Genomic DNA, 23,102 nt, shown 5'->3' with positions numbered 1-23,102 from the left:
CCTGATTTTAAGGCAAGAGTTACTGTCTTTATTTGAAAAGGTGATTATTTTCTTTTGCAGTATAATACAGTATACAGGATAATGGTCAGTACACATATGGTGACAGGCAAGAAGTTAAAGTCCATAATGTTTTGCACTCACTGAGTTTGTTAAAAATGTTTGACTTTAAGGTGTTAGCACAGCTTCCACACCTGTGGGTCACCCCCCTCACTCCCCCCTCCCCTGCCTCAAAATGTACCCCCTCGTGCTTGGGTACAGTTCTAGGGTCACTGCTTTTGCCCGTACCTCACTCAATGGCTATTCTTCAGGTGGGTGCCTGCACAGGCGCACCTTCCAGGAGGGGTGATTGTATCGGGATTGGGAACTTTAGCTGCCTTCCCCCCCATCCCTCCCCCCAACCACCCACCTGAGCCTAGGGGTACTGAGGCCAATTGTAGAGCTCCTACTGCACACTGACTGAGATACAACTCACTCTGCACAGGCCACAGAGATTGAACTCAACCCCCTTCCAGGCTGAATGGGTAGTGCAGTTATCCAGTGAGCCCGCGAGAGAGTCTTTGCCCCTTCGCTGATCTCCATCACTGAGAGGGTGAGTGAGGGATTGCTCTCCCACCTCCTCTCCCAACCTACAGTATCAAGGCACGTCCCCTGTGACCTTGCCTCGCCCAGGGGGAGGGAATACCGAACCCCTTGTGTTACTGGGTGGGTTGTAATCCAAGCTAAAACCACCAGTCAAGGTTGCTCAGAAATCTAAACTTGACCGGAGCAGTAGTTGGTAAATGGCAAGAAGATCGCTCCTCATTGGTTCTACTTCACTCACAAACTCCACTCAGAGTAACCTAGCTGGGAGCATCAGTCATCTCTCACAGCTTGGAAGGCGCATTGGCGAGCATAGCCCTGGGCACAGAATTCACCATCACTGAGAGCAATTGAACTGAACTAAACTTCAGCCCATCCAAAACTCAGCAGCCTGTGTCCTAACTCACACTGAGTCTCGCTCACCCATCACCCCCTATGCCCTATGTCCTAACTCGCACTGAGTCCTGCTCACCCATCACCCCCTGTGCCCCGTGTCCTAACTCACACCAAGTCCCGCTCACCCATCACCCCATGTGCTCGCTGCCCCATGTCCTAACTCGCACCCAGTCCCACTCACCCATCACCTCCTGTGCTCGCTGCCCCGTGTCCTAACTTGCACCCAGTCCTGCTCACCCATCACCCCCTGTGCCCCATGTCCTAACTCGCACCCAGACCCACTCACCCATCACCTCCTGTGCCTGCTGCCCCGTGTCCTAACTCGTACCCAGTCCTGCTCACCCATCACCCCCTGTGCTCACTGCCCCATGTCCTAACTCACACTGAGTCCCACTCACCCATCACCCCCTGTGCTTGCTGACCCACACTGAGGCAATGTCTCCATTTTAAAATTCTAGTCCTTGTTTTCAAATCCCTCCATGGCCCTCGCCCCTCTCTATCTCTGTAATCCCCTCCAGCCTCACAAACCCCCGAGATCTCTGTGATTCTCGAATTCTGGCCTATTACGTTTCCCTGATTACAATCACTGCACCATTGGTGACCATGCCTTTAGCTGCCTGGGCCCCAAGCTCTGGAATTCCCTCTATCAGCCCCCCCCCCTACCCCCACAATATCAGCTCCCCTCACCCCACAATATCAGTCGCCCCCCACCCCCCCCCACCGGCACAATATCAGTCCCCCCACCCCCGGCAGTCCCTCCCCCAGGGGCACTATCACTCCCCCCGAACCCCCCCAGCTGAAAGGGGGCCGCACTGCACACAATTACCGTGACCGTGCTGTCGCCCGATCGCCAACTCGTGCTTGCTGTCAGCGGCTCCTGTTGGGAGTGTGTTACTTTGTCACGTCTGTTATGAAATTAAACAAAATCTTGGCTCTGCCACAACTATGCCTGAGAATGTTGATACTGGTCCTGTGAGCACCAGCATCTCCCTGTCTCCATCTCCGTGGCCAGATACTCCCACCGCTCCAAAAACATACTTTAAGATTGTGAAAGGGTTTGAGAGGGTAGACAGAGAAGATATTTCCACTTGTGGGGGAGACCAGAACCAGGGGCCATCAATATCGTCACTAATAAATCCAATGGGGAATTCAGGAGAAACTTCTTTACCCAGAGAGTGCTGGGAATGTCAAACCCACTATCCAGGGAGTGGTTGAGGTGAATAGTATCGATGAATTTAATGCGAAGCTGGATAAACCTATGAGGGAGAAAGGAATAGACCCCCTTGCCATTCAAGTCCTGTATACTTCTCCTTGGCCCATTGCTCACCAACAGCATAACCTACCCCCCTTTCTCAGGTTTTGACATTCCCCTCCTCTTCAAAACAGCCATTATCAACCCCTGAGCCCACCCATGATCCCTTTCCAACTAATTCCATATCTAACCTCTTTTTTTTCTCTAAGATTCTTGAATACAAGGTTGCTCTCCAGCTCTGAAACTGCCCAGTATCTGTGCCCACCTCTCCAGATCCCAAAGACCTGGCTCCCACCTGATCCATCACCTGTGACCATGGCTCAATCCTCAGCCACTCCATGGTGCTTGAGAGGATTGCCTGCTCCTTACTGCTCTACTGTCTCTCCTTCATGGTGCACGCTGGTATTTTAGGTCCACTCACACAACACATCTCCAGCGGTGGCCTCACCGTCTGCTCCCACATGGTCACCATTCCAGGATTTCCTCATTCAGCTGTGACATTCGGTTTAAACAAGCCACTGAGGGGAGCGAGAAACTTTGCCACAGACACAAGACTCATTCCCATTTTGTTCACTTTATTGAAACAAAAATGAATACTCATTACACAGTCCAATTTCTGTTCAAGTTTAACCATTTGCAGGACCAGGTCTGTGTCCTTCAACATCCGACCTGACATCATCTGCTGCCGTGGAACTTTCCCCACAGTCACACATCAGGAGAATCCGTGCTGTTCCCTTCCTGCCTGGCGCTTCCAGTCCCTTCCCTGCACACACACTATACGTTCACCCCTTCAAACCTCCATCAGCACACCCTCAGCTTCTCCACTCCATCTCCAACCCCCCCGTCTCCAATCCCCCCGTCTCCAACCACCCCGTCTCCAACCTCCCCACCTCCAACCTCCAGGCCTTGCCCCATCCTCTGGAGCATCTCTGTAGCCTCCTACAGCCCAGAACCTAACGCCCCTCAAACTTCCCATTGCCCTCTCTCTGACCTCTTGTTCCTTTACCCCATCATTGGCACTATCCCTTCATCCGCTGCGGTCTCACAAACCCTGAACATCTCCACCTCCATCACCCCCTTTAAAACCCTCCTTAAAATCTACCTCTTTTCCCAACCTGCCCTAGTTTCTCCCTCTTTGTCTCGGTGTCTGATTTTTGATTCCGCCTTGGGACACTTGTCTACATAAACTGGTTTATGCTCCTTGCCTCTGTGCCCTGGACACCACGGTTGGAGAGGTTATGTGCTGCCCTCCTCCCTTCACCATGTGAATCTGCCCAGCTCTATCCCGGCCTCAGTCACTCTCTCACTCATCGCTTTATAGCCTGTCAGATTCTCACCACCTGCCGACCGGAGTCTATCCGTGCCCATCGATGTGTCTCTCCTGGCCAGCAGGGGGCAGAAGCGAAACAGTGTCACACAGTATTGACAGCAGGTCCGTGCCGGTGTTAACGCCCCACACTAGCCTCCTCCCACCCTCGTCACCTCACCCCATCAACATATCCTCCTATTCCTTTCCCCCTCGTGTGCTAATCTAGCTTCCCCTTAAATGTACACTCTCTGTATTCTGCCGAGCTTTGCACTGTATTCTGCACCTGACATTTGTCATACACCTCCTTTCTGTTTTCTGTGTTTCCTTTGTCATGCAGCAAGCTCTAGCTTTGGAAGCTCTATATTTCCTCCTTCTGGGAATGTGCTTGGTTTGTAGCCGAGATATTCTCCTCAACCACTCCCTGTGGCAGCAAGTTCCACAACCTCGCCACTCTCTGGGTAGAGAAGTTACTCCCGATTTCCCTATGGGGTTTATTAATGACTCTCTGATATTTCTGGCCCCTGGTCCTGGTCTCCCCACAAGTGGAAACATCCTCTCTCCGTCCAACCAATCAAAGCCTTTCATCATCGTAAAGGTCCGCTTGACCCTCAGCTTCCTCTTCTCTACAGAAAATGCCAGCCCGTTCAATCGTTCCTGATGGTTATAACCTCTCAGTTCTGGTATCATTCGATAAATCTTTTCTGCACCTTCCCCAGAGCCTCAATATGCGAATTCTCTCTCGGTTGATTGGACGCAGAGCGACACTCTCCCAGGGCGGCTCTGAGTGTGTCAGTTGTGTAAGCACAGCACACCTTACACCTTCCCTCCCGTATCCTATTCTCTACCCACCACCCGGGGCACAGCTTCCCGCTGGAACCTCACCCACTGCAATGCTGACTCTTCCTGTGTCAGCCCTGGCACGCTGTTCAACCATGGAAGGCCTCACAGCCGAGCCCAATGCTGTCCTTACCCGACACCCACAAAGGGCTTGGGGGGGGGGTGGAGTTTGCCCCATTACAGTCAGGAGTGGGGGCCCTGGCTGGGTTTCCCTTCCTCACCCTGTGGTCTTGGGGCTATTTGCTGTCCTTCCCCCTCCCCAAACAATCAGCGATCTCAGCAGCAAGTGGGGCAGTGACCTTCTGGAGCTCAGGGCCACAGGGGTAGGGCATTTACACATTGCTTCTGTCTGCTCACTGATTCTAATTGTGTTTGATTCACTGAGTATCTCTCGCTCTCTCTCTCCCCCTCCACCCCCTACTCGCCCCCTCTCTCCTGGTTCTCTGTAACCCACCCTTGTATGAAGAGCCCACCCTGCTGATAGTTTCGGCTCCACCTCTTGGGGCATGTCCAGTGAAACCGCTTAGCACTGATTCCCAGGGAACATTCCCAAAAGAAATTGGGATGGTGCTGGGATAATGAGGCCCAGGGTTAGGACTGGTGTTAGAAGCGATAGCTGGTGTCCTGCTCCTGCTGTGTCTGTTCAAACTGCTGAATGGTGAGAGAGGATTTGGAGTAAAGGCCGAAGGCTGGATACAGGGGCTCGGTGAAGGCTGCGTGGAATCTGTGTAGAAGGATCGTTCTGTCACTCAGTGCATAAAACGAGAGGGTGCCCGCCTCAGTGTCCAGGTAAACCCCGATCCGCTCGCAGCGGGTTGCCGGGATGTTAACCCCTTTATTTCTGTGCCGTGTGGCGAACCGGAGCCAGCTGCCTCCATCCGGGTAAACACTCAGGCACCAGGATACGGCATTCTCCCCGATACAACAGGCCCGCTCGGCCCCCTTCCTGCTCATCCTGCCGTACACGATGCCCACCTTGGCCAGGAAGCTGTGTGAGGAGGCCTGGCCCTGCACCTCCCAGTAATATCTCCCACAGGCCAGGCTCTGGCTGCACACCACCTGCCACAAGCTGTCAAAACGCTCAGGGTGATCGGGGTAGGCCTGTGACTCTGGGTAACACTCCGTCACCGTCTCATTCACATCCGATAAACGCAGATAATTGTTCACCGTGTTGGGATTAAAGGTCAGCTTTACTGCGTCTGGAGAGAGAGAGAGAGAGAGAGAGAGTCAGGTTTGTCACAGACTCAGATTGAGAAATAGTTAAGGAATCCATTTTATCTGAAAAAATGACTTGCATTCTTATACTATATTCCATTTTAGATTATTCTGTAATTAAAAACATCGACAATTGAAAGGCTGTAAACAAAGGACAGTGGGAGCAGATTCAATAACCACTTTCAAAAAGGAATGGGATAAATATTTGAAAAAGCGACATGTTCAGGGCTGTGGGGAAAGAGTGGGGCTGATTGGATCGCTCTCGAAAAGATGGGCCGAATGGCCGCCTGTGCTGTATCATTTGATGGAAAAGGCTGATAGTGAGTGCAAAGGTTGCTACAGCTCCAAGGCCAGCTGACACATCACCTTATCACCGTAATCTTTAACAGGCCGAGGACATCTTGATAGGGGCTGGTACCAAAGGTGAGTAAAAACTAGAGACAACACGGCTTAGAAACGGCTGACATGAAGTGTGATTGTTACCACAGGGGGGTGTGTGAGCCCAGCTGCCTGTAACAGACTCATCTCCAGCCGCACCCGTACAAGCTCGGTGTTGGCCATCTCATCTTTAATAAACCTGAAGGCGGTTTTGATTAGGGACTTTGTTTTTTTCTTGCTAATTCTCTCCCCTCCTCTCCTCAAGACCTCGAGTCCTAACTCCTGACTGGACCTCGCCTCCACAGGGCCATTCGCCCTCTGGTACATGGTCCAGGGATGGACCCTGGACTATGAATGCGGGCTGGATCTTGACTGAAAGGCCTTGTCCTCACTCACTCTGATACCACACTCCAGGAAAGGTCCCCGGGTAACCATCAGGCGTGGGGACTTTCCCCTGGATAAGAAAGGTGACAGAGAGAGACCAGGAAACGATAGACCTGTTAATCTAGCATCTGTTGTGGGGAAGTTAGTGGAATCTATAATTAAGGACCGAGTGACTGAGCACTTAGAGAAATTTGAGCTGATTAGAGAGCGCCAACATGGATTCGGAAAGGACAGGTCAATTCTAACACAGGATTACACAGAACAGGCCATTCGGCCCAACCAGTCCATGTCGGCGTTTATGCTCCACTCGAGCCTCCTCCAGTCTTTCCTCAGCTAAATCTATCAGCATAGCCCTCCATTCCCTTCTCCCTCCTATGCTTATCTGCTTCCCCCTTAAATGCATCGATACTATTCACTTCAACCCCTCCCTGTGGCAGCGAGTTCCACATTCTCACCACTCTCTGGGTAAAGAAGTTTCTCCTGAATTCCCTATTAGATTTCTTGATGACGATCTTATATTGATAGCCCCTTCCCCACAAGTGGAAACATTCTCTCTATATCCACTATACCAAAGCCTTTCATAATTTTAAAGACCTCCATTAGGTCACCCCTCAGCCTGCTCATCCTTTCCTGAAAGGTAACCTTGCAGTCCTTTGCACCTTCTTCATGGCCTCTGTATTCTTTCTATAAATTGGTGACCAGTACTGTGCACATTAACGAACCTAATTGAATTTTGTGAGGAAGTAACTAAAATAGTAGACAGGGGAATGTCCACGGATGTCATTTATATGGATTTCCAGAAAGCATTCGATAAGATTCCACACAAGAGACCGTTAGCTAAACTTGAAGATCATGGCATTGAAGGCAAATTATTGACCTGTTTAGGAGCTTGGCTACGCAGTGGAAGACAGCGAGTAGGGATGATGGGTATGTATTGGAATTGGAAGTAAGTCACTATGGCATTTGTGCTGGGTCTCAACTATTCACTGTATTTATTAATGACTTAGATAACACAATAGAGAGCCGTATATCCAAGTTAGCCGATCACAGGAAGTATAGTAAGTAGTGTAGATGGGAGCATAACATTACAAAGAGACATTGATAGATTAAGTGAGTGGGCGTAACTGTGGCAGATGGATTTCAACACAGGCAAGTATGAGGTCATCCACTTTGAAGCAAAAAAGGAGAGATCTGTATATTATTTAAATCGTGACAAGCTAGGAACTGTGGTGACCCAAAGAGATTTCGGGGTCCATGTACAAGGTAGTAGTCGGGTACAACAAATCATCAAAGGCTAATAGATATGTTAGCCTTTGTAACTAGAGGGCCAGAATATAAAGGGAAGTTTTACTATAGCAATACAAAGTCCTGGTTAGATCACATCTGGAGCACTGTGTACAGCTCTGAGCACTGCACCTTAGCGAGGATATATTGGCCTTGGAGGGAGGCAGTGCAGATTCAGCAGAATGTTATCGGGATCCAAGGTTTAGATTATGAGGAGTGATTACATAAACTTATATAAACTTATATTCCCTGGAATAGAGAGGTTAAGGGGCGATTTGATGGAGGATTTTAGAATTTTGAACGGAAATGAGGGAGGGAAACTTTTCTACTGGTGGGGGTTCTGGGAAAAGTGAACATAACCTTAAAATCCGAGCCAGGCCATTCAGGAGCGAAGTTAGGAGACACCTCTTCACACAAAGGGTGCTAGAAGTGTGGAACGCTCTCCCACAGTAGGTGACAGCTCAATTCATCATTTTAAATCTGCGATTGACGGATTTTTGTAAAACAGGATATGGAGACAAACAGGTGAATGGAGTTAGGATACAGACCAGATATGACCTGATTGAATGACGGAACAGGCTCGAGGGGCTGAACGGCCCCCCCTGTTCCTATGATGCCATGTCCCAGGGGTACATCCCCTCAGCTTTCTGATATATAAACCATGCACGCAGTCTGTGATGGGTCAGAATGTCACTAGAACTGTAGTCTGTTCCTGCCTGACTTTAGCACAGATTGAACACTGCCTGAATCATGCTCTGACCTCTCTCATTCTCTGTGACGACTGATGGTTTGGGGTTGTGCAGAGTGAAGTCGTTGTGTGAATTTAACTTGCTGCTCACAGTATTAGTGAGAGAGGAAACATCCCGGCTCTTTGTGACACAAGAGGAATTTCACTGAACATAGTGTTGTTGTGCCGTGGGCAATGTTTTAGGAATATTTTGCTGGGTTTTATTTTAGGCTCCCCGCCCCCTCCACCCCCCCACCCCGCGCCCCAGGCCTCTCTCAGACGCGCCAGGCCCAGCTCTTTAGTTCGGGAGTTTCCCATCCTTGTGCCACGAGTGGTGTACAACGCCTCCTTTAGCGCTGCGCACCGTGACCCAGGGCCCAGATGCCCAAACTTACCGACTGAGGCGCAAACTGTTCCCGGCCGCTAACTTTACCGCCCGCTGTCATTACCGCCCCGAAAGCAGAAAAGCAGAAAATCCAGACCAGAGAGTGTGAAATTACCAGGACACTAACGCCAGGCTCGGGAGCGGGTGAAATCGGCCCCACTCCCCCCGGGCCAGTGCCGGCACATTCACAGCCCCCGATCTCTGGGGCAGGGGAGGAGGTCTGGGCCGGGAAAGGCTTCAGTGTGACCCTCACAGTCGGATAGCGTGTGATCAGTATCCACTCTGTGTGTGTGTGTGATGATAGTAGAAGCCGGAGGATTGGATCAGGAGACGATCATTATGAGTGTACTGCCGGTACCCGGGTTGTTAGAAGCAACTTCACATCTGGGCATAAAGTCGCCTCTTGCACTGAGGGCAGTGGTACCAATAACCAGTGTGAGAAATCGTTCAACACGACCGTGGGAGGAATCTTTGGGTGAAGGTGGGTATAGCAGAGCCCTCATTCTCACTGACCAGGTTTGCCACTGAGATACTCTCAGACCCATGTATCTCTCACCCCTAGCCACCGGCTCCATCCCTCTCACTAGCCTCTGCCTGAGGCTGAACCAGACTGTTCGCAACCTTGGTGTCATATTTGACCCTGAAATTAGCTTTCGACCACATATCCGCACCATCACTAAGACCGCTTCTTACCACCTCTGTAACATTGTCCATATCCGCTCTTGCCTCAGCTCATCCGCTGCTGAAGCCCTCATGCATGCCTTTAAAAACATAGAAACAGAGACATATACAGCGCAGAAGGAGGCCATTTCGGCCCATCGTGTCCGTGCCGGCTGACAAAGAGCCGCACGGCCCTCGGTCAGCAGCCCTGAAGGTTACATATAAACCTATGAACAATGACGGAAAGGTAAAGAGCACCCAGCCCAACCAGTCCGCCTCACACAACTGCGACACCCCTTATACTGAAACATTTTACACTCCCCCGCAACTGGAGCTATGTGATCTCCTGGGAGGGGCAAAAACTAGATATAATCCCAGGCCAATTTAGGGAGAAAAAATCTGGGTCTCCGACCCATCCAGGCGATCAAAACTAGTCCAGGAGATCACCTTGGCCGTATTCTATTCCCTGCAGTACTTACCATTATATCTGCACCGGCCAACAAAAGATCATCTAGTCTAATCGCAATTACCAGCTCTAGGTCCGTAACCCTGCAGGTTACTGCACTTTTAGTGCCCATCCAACCATCTCTTAAAAGTCTGCATCCACCACTCTTCCAGGCAGCGAGTTCCAGATCCCCACAACCCTCAGCGTAAAGAAGCCCCCCCTCAAATCCCCTTAAAACTATGCCCCCTCGTAATAGACCTCTCCACCAATGGAAATAGACCCTTACTATCCACCATGTCCAGGCCACTCAATATTTTGTACACCTCGATGAGGTCTCCTCTAACCTCCTCTGAGAACAAACCCAGCCTATCCAATCTGTCCTCATAACTAAGATTCTCCATTCCAGGCAGCAGCCTAGTATATTTCCTCTGTACCCTCTCTAGTGCAATCACGTCCTTCCTATAATACAGCGACCAGAACTGCATGCAGTACTCCAGCTGTGGCCTAACCAAAATATTATACAATTTAAGCATAACCTCCCTGCACTTATATTCTATGCCTCGGCCAATAAAGGAAAGCATTCCGTATGCCTTCTTAACCACCTTGTCCACCTGGTCTGCTACTTTTAGGGATCTGTGGACAAGCACTCCAAGGTCCCTTTGTTCCTCTACACTATTAAGTGGCCTACCGCTTAATGTGTATATCCTTTCCTTATTAGCCCTCCCAAAGTGCATCACCTCACACTTCTTTGAATTAAATTCCATTTGCCACTGCTCTGCCCACCTGACCAGTAGATTGATATCCTCCTGCAGCCCATGACTTTCCTCTTCATTATCAACCACACAGCCAATTTTAGTGTCGTCAGCAAACTTCTTAATCATACTCCCTATATTCAAACCTAAACCATTGATATATACCACAAAAACCAGTACTGAGACCTGTGGTACACCACTGGAAACATCCTTCCAGTCACAAAAACACCCATCAATCATTACCCTTTGCTTCCTACCTCCAAGCCAATTTTGGATCCAACTTGCCACTTTGCCCTGTATCCCATGGGCTTTAACCTTCATGACCAGTCTATCATGTGGGACCTTATCAAAAGTTTTGCTAAAGTCCATATACACTACATCGTACACACTGCCCTCATCGACCCTCTTGGTTACCTCCTCAAAAAATTCAATCAGGTTAGTCAAACACGATCTTCCCTTAACAAATCCATGCGGACTGTCCCTAATTAATCCTTGTCTTTCCAAATGCAGATTTATCCTGTCTTTCAGGATTTTTTCCAATAATTTTCCCACCAATGGAGTTAGGCTGACAGGCCTGTAATTACTCGGCCAATGCCTTTTTCCCTTCTTAAACAAGGATACCACATTAGCAGTCCTCCAATCCTCCGGCATCATGCCCAGATCCAAAGAGGACTGGAAAATGATGGTCAAGGCCTCTGCTTTTCCTCTTTAACTTCGCTCAGCAGCCTGGGATGCATTTCATCCGTGCCTGGGGACTTTTCAAAGCTGCTAAACCCCTTAATACCTCCTCTCTCACTATATTTATTTCATCCAGAACATCACACGCCTCCTCGATAGCAGTATCTGCATTGCTCCTTTCCTTTGTGAAAACAGATGCAAAGTATTCATTAAGAACCTGACCAACATTTTCCACCTCCACACAGAGATTACTCTCATGGTCTCTAATAGGCCCTACCCTTTCTTTAGTTATCCTCTTACTTTTAATATATTTATAGAATATCTTAGGGTTTTCCTTAATTTTACTGGCCAACAATTTGTTACCTCTAGACTTGACTATTCCAACACACTGCGGGCTGGCCTCCCACACTCTAACTTACGTAAACTAGAAGTGATCCAAAACCCGGCTGCCCGTGTCCTAACTCGCACCAAGTCCCGCTGATCCTTCACCCTTGTGCTCGCTGACCTACATTGGATCCTGTTTAAGCAATGCCTCGATTTAAAAATTTTCATCCTTATTTTCAAATCCTTCCATGGCCTCGCCCCTCCCTATCTCTGTAATCTCCTCCAGCCCCACAACCCCCCCGAGATGTCTACACTCCTCTATTTCGGCCCTCCTGATTATAATTGCTCAACCATTGGTGGCCGTGCCTTCTGTTGCCTAGGCCCCAAGCTCTGGAACTCCCTCCCTAAACCTCTCCACCTCTCTACTTCTCTTTCCTCCTTCATGACGCTCCTTAAAACCTACCCCTGTCGCCAATCTGCCCTAATTTCTCTTTATGTGGCTTGGTATCAAATTTTGTTTTGGAACACTGCTGCGAAGCACGTGCTATATAAATGCAAGTTGTTGTTGTCCCGTTCGCAGTGTCTGTCTGAAGAGCGAGGCAGTAAATAACAGGTCTGATATATTAGTGAAGTACACTCACAGGGTCGGAAATCCTCTCTGGTCTCCAGGCCCAGGCGAAGCAGGGGAACGTGGGGAGAGGGTGTCACTGGGGCCAGACCCCGCTCCGACTCTGTGCAGATCAATATAGGAAAAACACAGGAAACTTTTAATAACTTCGCTTTGTGCTGTTCATGTCTTAGTACTTTCTTTGTTTTGTTTCACCCTTAATCCTCCCTCCTTCTCTCTGACTTTCCTGAATGCAGTAACTCACTCGCACTGCCCCTCCCCGGCCACGTGAACCGATGGGGGAGAGGCATTGCCACAACCGCACTGCACACTTGGCAGTGGGAGCTTGTGAAGGCACGGCCGCCAATGGAGGCCGAAGGGAGTGGGTGATGTACAAGGGGCCAGAGTCAGAGGTATGGATGATAATTTTATATCTGAGGCGTTGGGGGACTGGGAGCCAGTGTAGGTCGGCGAGCACAGGGGTGATGGGTGAACGGGACTTGGTGCGAGTTAGCACACGGCAGCATCGATTTGGATGAACTGATGTTAACAGGGGGTGGAGGATGGGAGGCTGGTGGGGAGGATTGTAATAGTCCGGCCTGGAGGTAACAAAGGCATGTATTAGGGATTTAGCAGCAGATGGGCTGAGGTTATGAAGGTGGAAGTAGGCAGTCTTGTGACGGAGGATGTGAGGTTGGAAGCTCAACTGAGGTTGTGAAGGGTCTGCTTCAGCCTGAGGTGGTGTCTGGAAAAGCAGATGGAATCCGTGGCGAGGGTCTGGAGTTTATTGTGCACCAAAAGTGATAGCTTTGGTCACCCCAATGATTAACTGGATGAAATTTCAGCTCATCCAAGACTGGACGTCAGACAAGCTGTGTAACAACACACATACAGTGCAGGGGGTGCGAGAGGTCGAGCTGGGTATCGTTCGCTTACTTGTGGAAGCTGACACCATCTTGCCAACGGTTAGGATGTTGATGAGGAAGAGGAGGAGGCCAGGGATAGATCCTGAGGTAAAGTGCAGGGGCCTTTACAGGAGATACTCTACCTATGATCCGATTGGTCAGAGTGAATCCAGGCAAGGGCAGATCGGTGAAGGGGAAAGATAGTTGATCTTGCAAAGGCTATCGAGAGCACCAGGAGCGACGATGCATCCTGGTCACATTTACAGAGATGCTGAGATGTTAAGTGTTAAACATTCTTATTATTGCAAAAAATATTTTCCAGGCTTGTAAAGTTGTGACATCACAATGGATTATTGCCCAAAATGTACCCAACAGCTGAACTAAAGGACTGACCCTTTACTTTGCTGTTTTTCAGTTGCCTGACAGCCACTTTCAGGTACCCTGTAACCAGCGCTGAAAGGTCGCTCACTGCTTTACTGGCACGAGCGAGCTTGGCCACAACATCAGAGCGGAACAGTGAGGTATCGCCAGTCTGCAACCAAGCGTTCACAGAGAGAGATTCCTGACAGGAAACACAACAGAGCATTAAAAATATAACCGAGCGAGAATCACAGTCACACTGCCCACTCCTGGTGTCCGGGACACACTGCCCACTCCTGGTGTCCGGGACACACTGCCCACTCCTGGTGTCCGGGACACACTGCCCACTCCTGGTGTCCGGGACATACTGCCCACTCCTGGTGTCCGGGACACTGCCCACTCGTGGTGTCTGGGACCGGGAGCCAATGTAGGTCAGGAAGCACAGGTGTGAGCGAGTTAGGATACGGACAGCAGAGTTTTGGATGACCTTAATTTTGTGGTGGAGGTAAAGGTAATGGCTTCAGTCTTCCCAATGTTTAATTGGAGCAAGTTGTGGCTGGATGTTGGCCACCACTTGACAGCACTAAGACAGTGGAGGGCCGAGAGGGGCTGGAGAGAGAGAGCGGGTGTTGTCAGTACACATGTGAAAGCTGACCCATTGTCTGCGTGATGTCACTGAGGGGCAACATGTCGGAGATAACCTGGGAACACTCCAGGGGTAGTGGTGTGGGGGTTGGAGACAATCCAATGCTGGAAAGTCTCTGGCTGCGATTGATGGGTAAGAATGGAATGGAACCAGGTGAGTGCAGTCCCACTGAGCCAGGCAGAGGGGGAAAGGTGTTGGAGGTGGATGGTGTGCTCGACTGTGCCAAAGGCTGCAGACAGCCCGTGTCCGTCACCTTGCGTCAAACACTCGCACTTCTAGAAGGGACGTGGTGAAGAAGCCCTGACTGTGTTCCCTCTCTCTGACCTGTGGACTATTGAAGCCCCTTCCTGCTGCCCAGCTGATGCTGGGTGTCTCAGCACTGAGCGGGGGTCAGAGACTGTGTCCTGGACTGTATGACACAGGGAGCCTCTGGATAAACTCACTGAGCCCTCAGGGAGCTTGCTCACTCAGTGCGTATCTCTGCTTATTGTGCACACACAATGGGCTTTGTCACAATGCTGTTATCATGTTGATCCTGCAAGATATGAATGGCTACACTTGCTTGCTGGATGGATGAATGACTAGGAATGGATTCAGTATTTATCACTGGGGCCTAGTCATTACCTGCACCAACGTCACATGATCAGCGCTCTGTGCCAGGGTTCTCAGTCGCTGCCCTCTCTCTCGCAGCTCCCCACATTTCTGCTGCAGTCGGCTGCGGATCCTGTTGGCCTGGCTCAGTGCCGCTCGCACCGCGCTCTCCACCAATCCAATCACTTCCTCCCCAGCTTCCTTAACGGCTTCAGTCATTACACAGAATGTGTCGCTGATTTCACATCTCACTTTGAGTGAAGAGCTCTAACAGGGAATAAGAGACAACAACAGCAATATTTAGATAGCGTCTTTAACTAAGTAAAGCATCCCAAAGTGCTTCACAGGAGCACTTGAAACAAAAGGCATCAAGGATCTGGGGAAAAAGCGGGAATATGGTGTTGAGATAATCAGCCGTGATCATATTGAATGGTGCAGACTTGAAGAGCTGATTTTCTATGTTTCTATGTTATAAAATAAAATTTGACACAGCCACACAAAGGGATATTAGGGCTGATGACCGAAAGCTTAGTCAAAGAGGTAGTTTTTAAGGAGGAAAGAGAGGGAGAGAGTCAGAGAGGTTTAGGGAGGGAATTCCACAGCTCAGGACCTCGGCAGCTGAAGGCACGGCCACCAATGGTGGAGCGATTAAAATTGGGGATGCTCAAAAGGCCAGAATTGGAGGAGTGCAGACATCTTGTGGGGCTGTGAGGCTGAAAAAGATTACAGGGATAGGGAAGGGCGAGGACATGGAGGGATTTGAAAACAAGGATGGGAATTTTAAAATAGGAGACGAGGGCAATGAATGTCTAACCCCAGACAATAACAGACAACTGTTGTATCTCCAGACTCACAGTGATGGAGTCAATGGTTTGCTGCAGGTGTCTGATCTCAGCCAGAGTCCCCTGTATCTGGGCTTCCACGTCACCTTCTTTTTGGAGAAGTTGTTTCTTGAAGGTAGAGAAGTATATCAAGTTACTCGTGAAACAAGAACCAACAAATGCACCCTCTCTCAACCCGAGGTCCCAGGGCCCAGGGCTGCCTGGAAACACTACAGCTCAGTTAGCATCTGAAAGCGAATATCCTGGTTAATATTTTGGGCAGAGGCCATTTACATGCATTGTTCCTTTCTCTGACATGCTGACTGACCTGCCATTTGCCGATTTCCTCGTGTCTTGCTGTCGCTGCAGGGACTGTGTGGGGCACTACCCTGCAGCAGGGGGATCTATGATTACCTGCTAACACTGCTTGAATAACTTGCTGCTGCTGTCACAAGATAGATGCAATGAACCCATTGTTTTGTCCCAGCTAAAGATATTCTACACTTCTCCCATCACAACATACAGCAGGTCTCCAGTTATTTCACTGGAGCCCCATTGATGGACAACATGGACCACTTTCCATACCTCGGGAGTCTATCATCAGCAAGGGCAGACATTGACGACGAGGTTCAACATCGCCTCCAGTGCACCAGCGCAGCCTTTGGCCGCCTGCGGAAAAGAGTGTTCGAAGGTCAGGCCCTCAAATCTGCCACCAAGCTCATGTTCGACAGTGCTGCAGTGATACCCACTCTCCTGTGTGGTTCAGAGACATGGACCATATACAGTAGACACCTCAAGTCGCTGGAGAAATATCACCAACGATGTCTCCGCAAAATCCTGCAACTCCCCCTGGGAGAACAGACGCACCAACTTTAGCGTCCACGTCCAGCATTGAAGCACTGACCACACTCAAACAGCTCCGTTGGTCAGGCCACATTGTTCGCGTGACTCCCAAAGCAAGTGCTCTACTCGGAACTCCGAGATGGCAGGCGATCCCCAAGTGGGCAGAAGAAACGTTACAAGGACACCCTCAAAATCTCCCTAATAAAATGCAACATCCCCACCGACAGCTGGGAGTCCCTGGCCAAAGACCGCCTTAAGTGGAGAAAGTGCATCCGGGAGGGCGCTGAGCACCTCAAGTTCATCGCCAAGAGCGTGCAGAAACCAAGCGGAAGAAACAGGCGGTAAACCAGACTCCCCATCCACCCTTTCCTTCAACCACCGTGACAGGAGAGACTGTAATTCCCGTATTCCACTGCACAGCCACCTGAGAACTCACTTTTAGAGTGGAAGCAAGTCTTCCTCGATTCCGAGGGACTTCCTATGATTGATGATCCCACTGACTATCCCACTGACGGTCCCACTGACAATCCCACTTGTGATCCTACTTGTGATCCCACTTGTGATCCCACTGATGTCCCAATGATGATCCCAATGATGATCCCACTGATGTCCCAATGATGATCCCACTGATGTCACAATGATGGTCCCACTGGTGATCCCACTGACGGTCCCACTGACGGTCCCACTGGTGATCCCACTGACGGTCCCACTGGTGATCCCACTGACGGTCCCACTGACGGTCCCACTGACGGTCCCACTGGTGATCCCACTGACGGTCCCACTGGCGATCCCACTGACGGTCCCACTGACGGTCCCACTGACGGTCCCACTGGTGGTCCCACTGACGGTCCCACTGACGGTCCCACTGGTGGTCCCACTGACGGTCCCACTGACGATCCCACTGACGGTCCCACTGGTGGTCCCACTGACGGTCCCACTGACGATCCCACTGACGATCCCACTGACGGTCCCACTGACGGTCCCACTGGTGGTCCCACTGACGGTCCCACTGACGGTCCCACTGACGGTCCCACTGGTGGTCCCACTGACGGTCCCACTGACGGTCCCACTGGTGGTCCCACTGACGATCCCACTGACGGTCCCACTGACGGTCCCACTGGTGGTCCCACTGACGGTCCCACTGACGGTCCCACTGACAGTCCCACTGACGGTCCCACTGGTGGTCCCACTGACGGTCCCACTGACGGTCCCACTGACGGTCCCACTGGTGGTCCCACTGACGGTCCCACTGACGGTCCCACTGACAGTCCCACTGACGGTCCCACTGGTGGTCCCACTGACGGTCCCACTGACGGTCCCACTGACGGTCCCACTGGCGGTCCCACTGACGGTCCCACTGACGGTCCCACTGGTGATCCCACTGACAGTCCCACTGACTGTCCCACTGACGGTCCCACTGACGGTAACACTGACGGTCCCACTGACGGTCCCACTGGTGATCCCACTGACAGTCCCACTGACTGTCCCACTGACGGTCCCAGTGACGGTCCCACTGGTGGTCCCACTGACGGTCCCACTGACGGTCCCACTGACGGTCCCACTGGCGGTCCCACTGACGGTCCCACTGACGGTCCCACTGGTGATCCCACTGACAGTCCCACTGACTGTCCCACTGATGGTCCCACTGACGGTCCCACTGACGGTCCCACTGGTGGTCCCACTAACGGTCCCACTGACGGTCCCACTGGTGGTCCCACTGACGATCCCACTGATGGTCCCACTGGTGGTCCCACTGACGGTCCCACTGACGGTCCCACTGACGGTCCCACTGGTGATCCCACTGACGGTCCCACTGACTGTCCCACTGACGGTCCCACTGACGGTCCCACTGGTGGTCCCACTGACGGTCCCACTGACGGTCCCACTGGTGGTCCCACTGACGGTCCCACTGACGGTCCCACTGACGGTCCCAGTGGTGATCCCACTGACGGTCCCACTGACGGTCCCACTGACTGTCCCACTGACGATCCCACTGGTGGTCCCACTGACGGTCCCACTGACGATCCCACTGATGGTCCCACTGGTGGTCCCACTGACGGTCCCACTGACGGTCCCACTGACGGTCCCACTGGTGATCCCACTGACGGTCCCACTGACTGTCCCACTGACTGTCCCACTGACTGTCCCACTGACGGTCCCACTGACGGTCCCACTGGTGGTCCCACTGACGGTCCCACTGACGGTCCCACTGGTGGTCCCACTGACGGTCCCACTGACGGTCCCACTGACGGTCCCAATGGTGATCCCACTGACGGTCCCACTGACGATCCCACTGACGATCCCAATGGTGGTCCCACTGACGGTCCCACTGACGGTCGCACTGACGGTCGCACTGACGGTCCCACTGACGGTCCCACTGACGGTCGCACTGACGATCCCACTGACGGTCCCACTGACGATCCCACTGACGGTCCCACTGACGGTCCCACTGACGATCCCACTGACGATCCCACTGGTGATCCCACTGACGGTCTCACTGACGGTCCCACTGACGGTCCTACTGACGATCCCACTGACGGTCCCACTGGCGGTCCCACTGGTGGTCCCACTGACGGTCTCACTGACGGTCCCACTGACGGTCCCACTGACGATCCCACTGACGGTCCCACTGGCGGTCCCACTGATGTCCCACTGACGGTCCCACTGACGGTCCCACTGGCGGTCCCACTGATGTCCCACTGACGGTCCCACTGGCGGTCCCACTGGCGGTCCCACTGGCGGTCCCACTGGCGGTCCCACTGACGGTCCCACTGGCGGTCCCACTGATGTCCCACTGACGATCCCACTGACGGTCCCACTGGCGGTCCCACTGATGTCCCACTGACGGTCCCACTGGCGGTCCCACTGGCGGTCCCACTGACGGTCCCACTGGCGGTCCCACTGATGTCCCACTGACGGTCCCACTGACGATCCCACTGACGGTCCCACTGATGTCCCACTGGCGGTCCCACTGATGTCCCACTGACGATCCCACTGATGTCCCACTGACGATCCCACTGACGGTCCCACTGACGGTCCCACTGACGGTCCCACTGACGATCCCACTGACGGTCCCACTGACGATCCCACTGACGGTCCCACTGACGGTCCCACTGACGGTCCCACTGACGATCCCACTGACGATCCCACTGACGATCCCAATGGCGGTCCCACTGATGGTCCCACTGACGATCCCACTGACGGTCCCACTGACGGTCCCACTGGCGGTCCCACTGGCGGTCCCACTGGCGGTCCCACTGATGTCCCACTGACAATCCCACTGATGGTCCCACTGGCGGTCCCACTGATGTCCCACTGACGATCCCACTGACGGTCCCACTGACGGTCCCACTGACGATCGCACTGACGATCCCACTGACGGTCCCACTGACGGTCCCACTGGCGGTCCCACTGGCGGTCCCACTGATGTCCCACTGACGATCCCACTGACGGTCCCACTGGCGGTCCCACTGATGTCCCACTGACGGTCCCACTGACGATCCCACTGACGGTCCCACTGACGGTCCCACTGGCGGTCCCACTGATGTCCCACTGACGATCCCAATGGCGGTCCCACTGACGGTCGCACTGACGATCCCACTGATGTCCCACTGACGGTCCCACTGACGGTCCCACTGACGGTCCCACTGATGTCCCACTGACGATCCCACTGACGATCCCAATGGCGGTCCCACTGACGGTCCCACTGACGGTCCCACTAACGATCCCACTGAGGATCCCACTGAGGATCCCACTTATGATCCCAATGGCGATCCCACTGACGGTCTCCCACTGACGGTCGCACTGACAGTCCCACTGACGGTCCCACTGACGGTCCCACTCATAGCTGCTAATATTCACACATTGTCGTGTACAACCTAGTGGGACATCAGTGGGATGGACCATCAGTGGGATTTATATTAACAGCATATCAACAGGAAGCTGTTCACTCCCGCAGGAGGATAAATCCGACTGGCTAAACACAAAAACGTGGCTTTTGCAAATTGCTCAAAGAAAGTTAAAATGAACACACTGAACCCTTGTAATGACAATGCTTGGCCTTTGTATTTCCCTCTCACAGTATCCTCTCTGCTGATGGCACTGACGGATAGTCAGATACAGCTTCCATAATTATCGGCACTCTCTCCCAAGGGGCTATTCTTCCTGGTGAGCCCCCACAGGGAATGTTGGATGGCCATTGCACTGCGGGCAGTATCCCAACCCATTCTGACCCTATCCTCACCCAATATTCACACAGTAAGCCTCCAGCAGGGATAAACTAGGACATTATAGACCTATTAATCTAATGTCAGTTGTGTGGATTGTGTGAAAGTTTCCAGAATCTGTTATTAGGGACAGAGTAAGTGAGAATTTTGACAAATATGAACTGATCAGAGAGAGCCAGCGCGGATTTATTCAGGGTAAATCATGTCTGATTAATTATTTGAGGTTTTTGAGGAGGTCACTCATGTGGTAGAAAAGAAAGTGTCTCTGGATGTTGTTTATATGGACTTCCAGAAGACATTCAATAAGGCTCCATACAAGAGATTGTTCACAAAAATGAGTGCATGTGGAATTGGAGGCAAACTATTGACATGGGTAGGGAATTGGTTAGGGGGCAGGAGACAGAGAGATGGAGTAATGGGTTAGGGGGTAGGAGACAGAGTGTAGGGGCAATGGGTTAGGGGGTAGGAGACAGAGAGATGGGGCAATGGGTTAGGGGGACAGGAGACCGAGAGATGGGGTAATGGGTTAGGGGGACAGGAGACCGAGAGATGGGGCAATGGGTTAGGGGGACAGGAGACCAAAAGATGGGGCAATGGGTTAGGGGGACAGGAGACCGAGAGATGGGGTAATGGGTTAGGGGGTAGGAGACAGAGAGTAGGGGCAATGGGTTAGGGGGTATGAGACCGAGAGATGGGGTTAGGGGGTAGGGTAGGAGACAGAGAGTAGGGGTTAGGGGGTAGGAGACTGAGAGATGGGGTAATGGGTTAGCGGTAGGGGACCAACAGATGGGGTAATGGGTTATGGGGTAGGAGACAGAGAGATGAGGTTAGGGAATAGGAAACAGAGAATAGGGGTTAGAGGGTAGGAGACCGAGAGATGGGGTAATGGGTTAGGGGGTAGGTAGCAGAAAGATGGGGTAATGGGCATGTTCCCCAATGGGCAGGATGTGACTAGTGGTGTACCCCAGGGATCTGTACTGGGGCCTCAGCCTTTCACTATATTTATGAATGCCTTGGATGAAGGAACAGCGAGCTGTATATCCTAGTTTTCTGATGACATCAAGTTCGGTGTCACAGTAAATAGTGCAGATGGGAGCAGACAGTTGCAACTTGACACTGGCAGATTCAGTGAGTGGGCAAAACTGTGGCAGATGGAGTTCAGTGCGGGGAAATGTGAGGTCATCCACTTTGGACCCAAGATTGATCATAGTGTTTCTGGATGGTGAGAAATGAGGAACAAAGACTAATTGAAAAAGCTAATGGAATGTTGGCCTTTCTCTCGAGGCATGCCCCTCAGGAACGATCGATTTGCCTTGCAGGGGTGTAGCGCAGATTCACCAGAATTATACCTGAGTTTAAAAGGGTTCAATTATGAAGACAGGCTGCATAGTCTAGAATTTTATTCTCTTGAATGTAGAAGATTAAGGGGTGCTCTAATTGAGGTGTATAAGACCATTAAGGAATTTGACAATGTAGATAGAGAGAAAGTATTTCCTCTGGTGGTGGAATCAAGGCGGCATAATCTTAAAATGAGAGCCAGACGGTTCAGGGTGATTACAGGAAGCACTTCTTCACACAAAGGGCAGTGGGAATCGGGAACTCTCTGCCTGAAAAAGCTGCTGAGGCCGGGGGTGAATTGAACGTTAAAAACTGAGATTGATCAATTTTTGTTGGGCAAGGATATTAAGGGTTACGGAACCAAGGCGGGTAGATGGAGAAGATACAGATCAGTCATGATCTCATGGAATGGTGGAACAGGCTGGAGGGGCTGAATGGTCTAAACATAGACCATTTCCTTTCTGTGAAGTGATACACAGTACAGTGGAAGAACCCCAAGCAGTGAGCTCACCTTTCTGTCGGCCCCCTCCTCCTCCACCGTAACTGTCTCGTGGTTCCTGTGATCTTTTGTTGTACACACCGAGCAGATAAAGGTCTGGTTTGTTCTGCAGAACAGGTCGAGAGCTTTTCCATGGGCCGAGCACCGTCTCTGGCTCAGGTCCTTGAGCGGCTGGGTCAGGCTGTGGTGCTGGTAGGCCGGAGCCTCCTGGTGGGGCTTCAGGTGGAATCCACAGTAAGAAGCCAGACACACCAGGCAGGACTGTGCTGCGTGTAGCTTGGTGTGGGTGCACAAGTCACAGGCCACATCGCCTGGGCCAGCAACAGGCCCGTCAGCAACGCTCCCCCTGGAAGAGGCAAAGTCCTCGACCACTCTACACAGGACAAGGCTCCTGAGAAGCCGAGGTCTGGGACTGAATTCCTGATGGCACTGGGGGCAGCTGTGGGCTCCGGCATCTGTGTCTCGATCCCAGCAGCTCTGAATACATCGCAGACAGAAACTGTGTCCACACGGGATTGTGGCTGGATCCCTGAACAGTTCCAAGCATATCCCACACACCAGGCTGTTCTCTGAGACCAGCACATCCACAGCAGCCATGGCCAGGCAAACAGGACCAAAGGCAGGAGTCAGTGACACTGTGAGCTGAACAGGTTTCCAGCCA

The 23,102-nt window shown here is 51.9% G+C and overlaps 1 protein-coding gene across 1 annotated transcript; it reads right to left on the bottom strand.

Annotated features, from left to right (window-relative positions):
- Positions 1-4,976: 4,976 nt before the first annotated feature.
- LOC139226186 (tripartite motif-containing protein 16-like) lies at positions 4,977-23,038 on the bottom strand. Its single transcript, XM_070856819.1, has 6 exons — positions 22,454-23,038; positions 15,569-15,664; positions 14,748-14,981; positions 13,511-13,679; positions 12,247-12,336; positions 4,977-5,572 (listed from the first exon to the last, which is right to left on the bottom strand). Exons 1-6 carry the CDS (start codon positions 23,036-23,038, stop codon positions 4,977-4,979), a joined length of 1,770 nt encoding a protein of 589 aa, XP_070712920.1.
- Between the last annotated feature and the right edge of the window lie 64 nt (positions 23,039-23,102).

Source organism: Pristiophorus japonicus, chromosome 16, assembly GCF_044704955.1.
Source record: "Pristiophorus japonicus isolate sPriJap1 chromosome 16, sPriJap1.hap1, whole genome shotgun sequence".
NCBI classification, from domain to species: Eukaryota; Metazoa; Chordata; class Chondrichthyes; family Pristiophoridae; genus Pristiophorus; species Pristiophorus japonicus.
This window is presented reverse-complemented; position numbering and strand designations above follow the sequence as displayed.

Excerpts from the sequence above, each read along its gene's own strand:
- LOC139226186 (XM_070856819.1), bottom strand. The coding sequence starts at position 23,038 with ATGGCTGCTGTGGATGTGCTGGTCTCAGAGAACAGCCTGGTGTGTGGG. Across the intron at positions 15,665-22,453 it reads AGGAGGGGGCCGACAGAAAG|AAACAACTTCTCCAAAAAGA; the intron begins GTGAGCTCACTG and ends TCTACCTTCAAG. Across the intron at positions 12,337-13,510 it reads GAAAAACAGCAAAGTAAAGG|AGTCGGAGCGGGGTCTGGCC; the intron begins GTCAGTCCTTTA and ends TGATCTGCACAG.